Source organism: Mastomys coucha, unplaced genomic scaffold, assembly GCF_008632895.1.
Source record: "Mastomys coucha isolate ucsf_1 unplaced genomic scaffold, UCSF_Mcou_1 pScaffold20, whole genome shotgun sequence".
Taxonomy (NCBI): Eukaryota; Metazoa; Chordata; class Mammalia; order Rodentia; family Muridae; genus Mastomys; species Mastomys coucha.
The window spans coordinates 13,171,510-13,181,354 of NW_022196903.1; the positions used below are offsets into that span (position 1 = coordinate 13,171,510).

The window sequence follows — 9,845 nt, forward strand, 5'->3', positions numbered from 1 at the left end:
TTTGAAGGGGAAACTGGGAATGGAGAAATTTACATGTAAATAAAGAAAATATCTAATAATAAAAAAAACTACAAAAAAAACCACAAAATAAAAATGTATATATATTGTGATGTTTCATCTATCTTCATTTTAAAGTATATGTGTATCTTACTCTATATGATACCAAATAGTGTTGTACTAGGCAATAAACAGATACCATATATGTATATGTTCACATGCACACTAGCTTACTGGGTAGGAACTTTGCATATCTTGTTTCCTCCCATGGGTCCAGTGCTCAGCACATAGGATCTTAGTAAATGTTAGTCCGATAGATGAGCTCATAGTTACAAAAGAGAGCCACACCTCTTGTGGGTATGAAGTTTTTATGACCCTTATACCAAGACATAACACTTGAGTGAACTTTGGCCAGGCCAGGGCTGAGGAGAACGGAATGAGGAGCTCCCAGAACTAAACCAATTGGATGGCCTCAGGCTTGGCTACTGCTGTGCAGGTCCCCATGGGATTCAACCAAGTAGCTTTACTCTTCATCAAAAAGGACTGTGTAAACATGACGCTAAGTAAGCTCTAGGACATGAAGGAAATAGTCTCTGTTCAGCCAAAAGAATAAAACACCCTCAGGGTATGAGAATGTTTGCAGATAATTCGAATTGACGTTGCAAAGGCCTTGCTTTAACTCCTGTCATCTCTCTGATGAGTCAGTCAGCCTAGATAGGCCACCTTCTCTCTAGCACTGTGCTCCCAGGACTAAAGCATGGGAGAATGTCCTACTGTCCGTTACAGAATAGAAGCTGTCCTCTTAAAACCTAGAGAGTGGTTACTGGTGCCTAACACATATGTCCTAAGGAGATGTCTAAGCTACAAGATATGGCCTATTCACAGGCTTGGTGGGCTGTATGTACTAGCAGGGACAACAGCCCTTCTGTCTGGGTTCTTCCTGGAATATTGTACTCAGAAGCTCCATGGCAGCTGCTGAAGAAGAGATAGCCCATTCTGGATAGTAAGACCCCTTCTCAGGGTTGTCAGCCACAGTGAGATGTGTAACTTCAGATTCCAGTCTTACTTGTAGAGAACAGTATACACCGTTCTCTGTGTTGGTCCAGGACTGCTGGATGGTGAGCGAGCTGGTGCATTAGTTCCAGTGAGCTTCCAACAGACTTCATCAGTGGATATCCTGATGCACCACTTGTTCTCGAAAGTGGTTTGGCTTGTTTCTCTGAGCCTCCTACATTTACCAAGTTCCTGTTCACCAACCCACCCTCTCCTGCTTCCTGGCCCTGGCATTCCCCTACACTGGGGCATAGAACCTTCACAGAACCAAGGGCCTCTCCTCCCATTGATGATCGACTTGGCCATCCTCTGCTACATATGCTGCTGGAGTCATTAGTCCCACCATGTGTACTCTTTGGTTGGTGGTTTAGTCCCTGGGAGCTCTGAGGGTACTAGTTAGTTCATATTGTTGTTTGTCCTAAGCGGCTGTAAACCCTTCAGCTCCTTGGGTCCCTCACTGGGGACCCTGTACTCAGTCCAATGGATGGCTGTGAGCCTCTACTTCTGTATTAGTTGGGCACTGGCAGAGCCTCTCAGGAGACAGCTATCTCAGGCTCCTGTAATCCAGCACTTGCTGGCATCCACAATAGTGTCTGGATTTGATGGTTGAGTAGGGAAGGATTCCCAGGTGCAGCAGTCTCTGGATTGTCCTTCCTTCAGTCTCTGCGCCATTGTTTGTCTCTGCAACTCCTTCCATGGGTATTTTGTTCCCCCTTTTAAGAAGGAATGAAGTATCAACACTTTGGTCTTCCTTCTCTGATGACTAAGGATGTTGAAAATTCCTTTAGGTGCTTCTCAGCCATTCAGTATTTCTTAGAGTAGCCTACACCCAGCCTTTAGAGTGTGCCTTTCATGTGCAAACTAACCCATGCTTCAGCTACCTCTATATCAGGCTCTCTGACTCTGAGCTACAATCTACCTTTCCTAATACCCCAGGACCAGGCATGAGACCCCTGGACCAGCCCTGCTGGAACTATTTAAAAGAGCCAAGGTGGGCTTTGTACTGCACCTTCACAGGGAAGCTACAATAAAGTATCTTGCCTGTTCTTTCCCCTCCTTCCTCCTGACTATCTCTAGTGTTTTCCATCACAGCCCTACATGTGTGATGTGCCATACCATTTTTTGGAAAGTGTAAGAAGTAAACTGTCTTTTCAAGAAGAACTATCTCCTGATCAATTCTGTCTCATCATACATGTTGAATAGTAAAACCTGCATTTCAAAACATCCAAGTTTCCCCATCTAGAAAGCAGAGTCCATAACACCTCCCAGCAGAAGTTTTGTACGAATTAACTAAAATTTATAGAAAACATCTAGCCCGGTGCTTTGTATACAGTACTATTGAGCAAATAGTTGGGTCTCTTTGTATACAGTACTATTTAGCAAATAGTTGGGGCTCTCCACAGAGCATGAGTTATTATTTGAGACAAGATAAGTCATATAAACATTGCAGTGTTCTGAGCTCACTGTTAGAACATTGAGTGCTTAGTTTATGCTTTTTGGACTCTCTTTGATTGCAGAACCCAACTGTGAAAGATCTTATAGGATTTGGTCTTCAAGTAGCCAAAGGCATGAAATACCTTGCCAGCAAAAAGTTTGTCCACAGAGACTTAGCTGCAAGAAACTGCATGTAAGTATGAAAATATCTCTATTTGCAAAGTACAAATGAAGTGTTTTCTCACTACTGTGCCAGGAAGGACATTTTATCTCTTCTCATTGAAGCAAGAAAAAGAAAAAGAAAAAAGGTTAAAAAAAAATTATATTTCCTTGACTATTTTGAGTGAATCTGTAAGCCCCTGGGCTGTAGGTAGGTCTTTTAGTTTTATCAAACAAAGCATTTAAAAGGTTGCTCCACAGGGGACCTCAAACAGCTGCCCTGTACTCCAGCTTTCCTGGGCCCTTCCCACCAGTCTTCTCCAGTGTTGTGGTTTCACACCAAATTAGTGATCTGGAGGAAGAATTTGATCTCCAGCATTTGACAGTGAAAAGAGAAAGCTGGTAACAGGAATACCAACGCAGTCTAACTCCCAACAGCAGCTCTGAAACCAGCCTGCACAAGCGCTACCAAAAATGGTCTTTGGGAATGAATATACAAAGAACTTTTATTTGTGTCTGACTGCCCGGCTGCATAACGACAACAGTCAACAGTTTATAATTGAGTCCCGGCTTTCCCTTGCAGAGCACTGATTCATGGCTCGTGGTGTGTGTGAATGAAAGAGCTATGCTATTAATGTTCTACCTAGATTTTGCTCAGGGTAGAGTCATAAAAGTACGTTAAACAATGGATACGTGGTCTTAGCAGAAAGGGTTTGTGTTGGGTTGGTTTGGTTTGGTTTTTTAACATGACAGTGCTTTACTTTCTATGTCACTGCCTCACCGATGGCACATATGAGTTTTATGTACTGGCCTATTTTAGAGCAAAAAAACAGTAAAATAGCATCCATGGCCTCTTCATCCCATGAAATATATTGTATGTAAGATAGCAAGCGAAAATGTAGATGTGTGTAGGCCCGGTGCCCTATTTATTTTGCCACCAAGGAATGCTAGGTGGAATCCAGCTTTGCCTTTCCTGCAAACCTACACCCTAGCAAATGCCATGTCACTTACAAAGTCTCCCTTCAGCCAGTGGAATTTGTAATGTAAATGTCAGGCATTTTTCTTCAGGAATTCCACTGTAAGTTAGCATTAGTCAATAGGCCAGAGGAAATTATGGATCACTAATACTGAAGCCACTTCTGAAAATCTATAGACATTCAGCACTGTTGTAAATTATTCTACTCAAGTCGGTAATAATTTTTTTTTCTCCTGTAGGTTGGATGAAAAATTCACTGTGAAGGTTGCTGATTTTGGTCTTGCCAGAGACATGTACGATAAAGAGTACTATAGTGTCCACAACAAAACGGGTGCAAAGCTACCAGTGAAGTGGATGGCTTTAGAGAGTCTGCAAACGCAGAAGTTCACCACCAAGTCAGATGTGGTAAGCCACATGCAATGCTGCATTGGCCAACAGCCGCTGATTGCAGGGAATAATTTGTATAAAGTTTCATATCAAAGACAGCATAGTCTGTTTTGAGTGTTGACATGGAACATTTCCAAAAGCATGTAGCAAACTGAAAATGTCTCAAATCCTACGAGCAAAAACTTGCTTGTGTTTGGATAGCTTTCTCTTTTTAGCCAATGCCCAGGTGCAATTGGGCTACACCAAACACTCTTCAGTGCATTCAAATCAGATAGGAATCCCTTCCCATGAAGTTACTCATGTCCAGACAGCCCCGTTCAGTGGCTCACACGTAGCACAAGCTCTTCACTAAAGTTTGTGTCCTTGCCTGTTCAGTCCCACTGGCTTTCCTCTGTCCCCATTCTGCCCCATTTCCCAGGATCATCCACCATCCGCAGGCACCCAGCCCTTCCTGAAGTACCCCTTTCTTTTGGCTTCTAGACACTGTGCCACCTGGTTTTCTTCCTACTTCTTAACCAAGAAGTTTTCTTTATTCTTCACAGCCTATCTTCCTTCTGTCTCCTCCTTTACCAGCTGAAGGAATCTATTGGTAGGCAGTTACTTACACATAATTATAATTGCCAAGACACTTGCTTAATAAAAGTGTTTGTGTGAATATGTTTTTGTTTTATTTTAGATAGTTAGGAGTAACACTACTACATGTTCAAATGTTTAAGAAAGTGCCAAATGTTTTACAGAATAGCTGTATCGTTTTCTCTCCCCACTGGTGATCCCTGTGAGTTATGGTCATTCATCATCCTTGGCACAGTTGACATTGCCATATTTGAGGAAGTTAAGCCAATCTAATAAAGCTGTGTTTTCTTTTAAATCTATATTTCTCTAATGACTACTTATGTTGAGCATGTCATGCACTTAGTGTCATCCTTGTGTCTTTTTTGAGGAGACGTCTAGTCAGATCTTTCCCCTATTTTTGTTTCAGTTGTTTGAGTCATTTGTGTATTCTGGATACAGGTGTGCCATCAGACAAGTGTTTTTGTCATAGCCTAGTACAATGCTTTCTGGAAGCTGTGTCCATCTAACATTTGTCCCAGGCATCCTCCAACTCCCTTCTGATGTCGTGGCCTAAGGTGTATGATATTCGAGAGTCCTTTTTCTCCATTCTACCCCGTCTCCATTGCAGACCCTGGATCTGATCAGCCTCTTACAACTCTAGCTTCCTTGTCCCTACAACACCTACAAAGTTATTTACACTTCAAGGCTATGATCATTGTTAAACCGTTCATAATAACCATCATGAACTAAATAATTTGGGTAGGAAGTGGCACCTACACATGCTGCACTGTATGGGTAACACTCTCCTGGCATCGGACGTGGAGGAAAGATCCACAGGTTTACATGCTTCTTATACGGAAGCTCCCTTCCCTGTTTTTATTCAGACTCCTCCATGTGAGGATTTGTGAACCAACTTCTCCATTTTTTTTTTCTTTTGGACAGAGTCTTATTCATGTAGACCAGGCTGGTCCCAAACTTACAATGTAGCTGAGGAAGAACCTGGACTTCCCATGCTCCTGCTTCTACCTCCTAGGTGCTAGAATGATAGGCATGTTCTACCATTCCTGATTTTACATATACTGGGAGAGGAACCCTGGGCTTCATGCATGCTAAGAAAGCTCTCAGCCAACTCTGCCATGTGTGCCGCTAGAGTCTCCTTTTACCTTTAGCACTTTTGTGGTCAGTCTCCAGGCACATGGCAGCCATGGCTCATCAGTTTCAGCCTAGCCCGTTTTCAACATTTGAAAACCTCCCCTCACAGTTTTGTTGAAACCATATCTCCCCATCGCCTACTCCACAGGTTAGAAGTGTGTCTTCTCCAGTACTGGAAATTCAAGAAAAAGAAATATCTGCTCTTTTTGGAGGGAGATCAGGATTTGAGACAGGGTCTCTAGCACTTCAGGCTAGCCTCAAACTCTTTATTCTCTGCCTCAGCTTCCCAAGTCTAGGATAAAAGATGCGTGCCACCATACCTAGCTTCATGCACATGCTCTTGCTGCTGCACCACTCCATCCAGAAGTCTGATGCCAGGAACTCTTGCATCAGTTTTTGCCTGTTCCTGAAGATCCATTTTCCCCTCCATCCTCCCATAATCCTTCTCAGTGCTCTCTGATTTTTCACAGCAGCTGTACTGATTTTCTATCACCAATCTCTGTTACAGTTATGTTCTTGTTACACAACACTGTTAACACAATTCAGTCAGCCCTGGGACCTACCTATCTGGACAGTAACTGACCTGTTCCGTGGACTTAAATTTTAACTCAAATTCTAACGCTTAAGCCTTCACCCCCTAAGTTTCCAGAATAAGAATTACACACATGAAAACTTTGATGAGAGGCTGAGTAGAGAGTGAAATGACCTAGCTCGCTCCTGGGAGAGGATTTGTGTCTCTACTTCGATGATCTTAATGGCGCTTGAATCAGGGTGGCTTATATTGATAACACAGCTCTCAGGAGGCAGAGGTGGGAAGGTCGCTGCCAGTTCAAGGCCACAGTAGACTACAGGGTGAGACCAGTACCCCAATCCTAAGAAAGAGGGCAGGAGAGCTCTTGAGGGTTGGCACAATGGTTTGGTGGGTAGAGGTCTGATGATCTGTCTGCTCCCCATCGTGTTTACTCCACAAGGTGGTAGGAGAGAACTGAATCCTGGGAGTTATTCTCTGTCCACCATGCATTCGCCATGGCATGTGTGCACATGCACACACACACACACACACACACACACACACACACACACACACAAATATAACGAAATCATTTGAAAAAGGGAGGGGTGGCTCTTATATTTGGGCAAAGGAAAGATCCATTAATGTGATTGCTTTGGCAACTCTAACAGCTAAAGAGCTGACCCTGGAGCTCCATAGTTTCCTTCTGTCTCAGGATTCAAAGACTTGTATTGCTCTTTTTGCTAAATATTCTAAGCTATATTTGGTTCTAACTTCCTTTTTGGTATAGATTCTCTTTCTTACACACACACACACACACACACACACACACACACACACACACACACCAGCCTCGTGACCTTCCCATAGGTTCTTTTGTATGGAAATGACCTGGAAATGTCACCTAGCTAAACTATTGTTGTGTGTCCTCTGCACAGGGTGACCTGCATTTGCTGACTTACCTCCTTGTCAAGGTTGTCACATGTCCAGTGGGGGTGGGCTAGGAGGAACGACATGCTTGACCTGTGCTATTTTGAGTAGGGAGCTTTAAATCAAGAAAATGCATATCTGTGAAGTTCAATTGACGCTGCCGGCCCTGAGGGTCAGGAACCCTTTACATGTTTATGCCAGTGTGAATTCAGATACATTAGGGGGGTTTGCAACTCTCTCAGTCCCTCCATATCTATCTGGTCTCCCAGTAAAATACTGATACAGCTGTCTCACATTAATCTGGCCCTTTAGCATTTTCAGATTTATTGAAATTAGCTTTCAATAGAAAGCTGTTGCCTAGCAATTGAATTAGATATGCATTTCATACAGTTTTTTTGTTTTGTTTTGTTTACTTACACTGATTTGGAACTTCCCTTTAACACGAACATTTAGATATGTTTACATTTCCCCCTTTTTGCATGTTCATGTTTGTTTGATGTGTGTGCCTCTCTGTACATGTATTTCCGTGTGTGTGTGTGTGTGTGTGTGTGTGTGTGTGTGTGTGTGTGAGAGAGAGAGAGAGAGACAGAGAGAGAGACAGAGAGAGAGAAAGGGAGAGAGAGAGAGAGAGAAAGGAAGAGAGAGAGAGAGAGAGAGAGAACTTATGTGCACCTGAGAGTGTGCTTGTGGAGATCAGAAGTTGATACTTGGTGTTTTCCTCATTTTCTCTCTACTGTATTTACTGTAGCAAGGTCTCTTGAGCCTGGAGCTCTCTGTTTAGCTAGTCTAACTTGCTAGTTTGTCCTAGGAATTCCCTGTCCCCACCTCTCAAAGTTTGGGATGGATTAAATACATTGAATACATGCACAGAGAGGCACACACATCAAACAAACATGAACATGCAAAAAAGGGGAAATGTAAACATATCTAAATGTTCATGTTAAAGGGAAGTTCCAAATCAGTGTAAGTAAACAAAACAAAACAAAAAACTGTATTAAATGCATAACTAATCCAATTGCTAGGCAACAGAATGCTCTGCCTGCCCCTCTTTTTGTGGGGCTAGTAATAAGAAGTCTGGTTCTTATAATTTTATAGCAAGTCCTTTGTCCTTAGGTAAGCTTCCAGTTCCTATCTCTTTTAAATGGGTGTATTTTGATGTTTTGCCTGCATGTGTGCCTGTGTACTGTATGTATACCTGCTACTGCAGAGGCCAGAACAGGACTTGGATCCATAAAACTGGAGATGGCTCAGCAGTTAAGAGCACTGACTACTCTTACAGAGGACCTCTGCTCTGTTCCTAACACCTATATCAGTCAGCTCACAACAACCTATATCAGTTCCAGGGGATCTGATGTCTGCTGGCCTCCATGGGCATCTTTATTATCCACATGGTATGAATATACTCACAGGCAAACATATATAAACAGAATTTTTTAATCCATTGTTTTTTAATTCGGGGAAGTCAACTTTATCTATAAAAATCTAAAGTTGTGGCAAAGCTATTGAAGGGGAAGGTAGGAACATGTTGGTACTTTGGCCCTACAAGAAAGAACTCAGAAAATGTACTCCACTCACCACCAATTAAATGCTAAATATCCTGTAGACTTCACATAGCCTTTTTGAAAACTATAATTCTTGTAATCTAAACCTTATCTCATTCTGGTTTAAACAGGCCATGAAATGTATAGCTTACTAGCTCTCTTTAGAGAAATTTTCCCCCTAAATAGAAATGGTATTAAGTATGTCAAGTGAGGATTAATTACGGAGAGATACTAATTTTCCCTTCACACACACTCCTGTGTGGTCAACCCTTTTCTCACCTGATTTCTCTGTCTTGTTTCCTTAGTGGTCCTTTGGTGTGCTTCTCTGGGAGCTCATGACGAGAGGAGCCCCTCCTTATCCTGATGTGAACACATTTGATATCACTATCTACCTGTTGCAAGGCAGAAGACTCTTGCAACCAGAATACTGCCCAGACGCCTTGTAAGTAAGAGTCTGGTGGGGTCCTCTGTACGTCTGAGGTCTATGACTTGGGCAGAAGTACTTGCCACTGTGCCTCTCACAGCCTTTCTTTCTGAAACAGGTACGAAGTGATGCTAAAATGCTGGCACCCCAAAGCGGAAATGCGCCCATCCTTTTCTGAATTGGTCTCCAGGATATCCTCAATCTTCTCCACGTTCATTGGGGAGCACTACGTCCATGTGAACGCTACTTATGTGAATGTAAAATGTGTTGCTCCATATCCCTCTCTGTTGCCATCCCAAGACAACATTGATAGCGAGGCGAACACATGATGGATAAGAGCCACCCCCCCCCCAGCTCCCTTCCAAGAAACAGTACTGGCCCAAACCAGTCTATACCTTCCCTAACAGTTCTCACTGCCTGGCCTTTGGAAGGTCACCCAACATTTTTTGTTGTTGTTTTGTTTTTTGTTTTTGTTTTGCTTTTGCCGTAACTGTACCACTATGATACATTGACTTGCTATTTCAAATTCCTGGATTCTAAGGAATTTCTCATCTGACAATGCCTCGGAAACAGAAGCATGGTCCCCACAGGCTGGGGATCGGTGGCAGCCTGTAGCTACAACAACACTCACTCCTATCTCTCAGCAGAGTTCTGAATCTCAGTTCTGGCTTGAAGGTTTTGAAAATCAGGTATATGTATATATATATATGTATATATATATATATATGT

General features: G+C 42.7%; 1 protein-coding gene across 5 annotated transcripts in view; it reads left to right on the top strand.

Annotated features, from left to right (window-relative positions):
* Met (MET proto-oncogene, receptor tyrosine kinase) overlaps nt 1-9,839 on the top strand; it is a 103,649-nt gene extending 93,810 nt beyond the window's left edge. For all 5 annotated transcript variants that reach the window (XM_031381219.1, XM_031381220.1, XM_031381218.1 and 2 more), the window contains 4 exons: nt 2,568-2,677; nt 3,859-4,024; nt 8,998-9,134; nt 9,235-9,839. In XM_031381219.1, the coding sequence (XP_031237079.1) occupies nt 2,568-2,677; nt 3,859-4,024; nt 8,998-9,134; nt 9,235-9,445 (624 nt within the window). In that variant the 3' untranslated portion in view covers nt 9,446-9,839. The remainder of the gene's footprint in view (nt 1-2,567; nt 2,678-3,858; nt 4,025-8,997; nt 9,135-9,234) is intronic.
* Nucleotides 9,840-9,845: the final 6 nt, after the last annotated feature.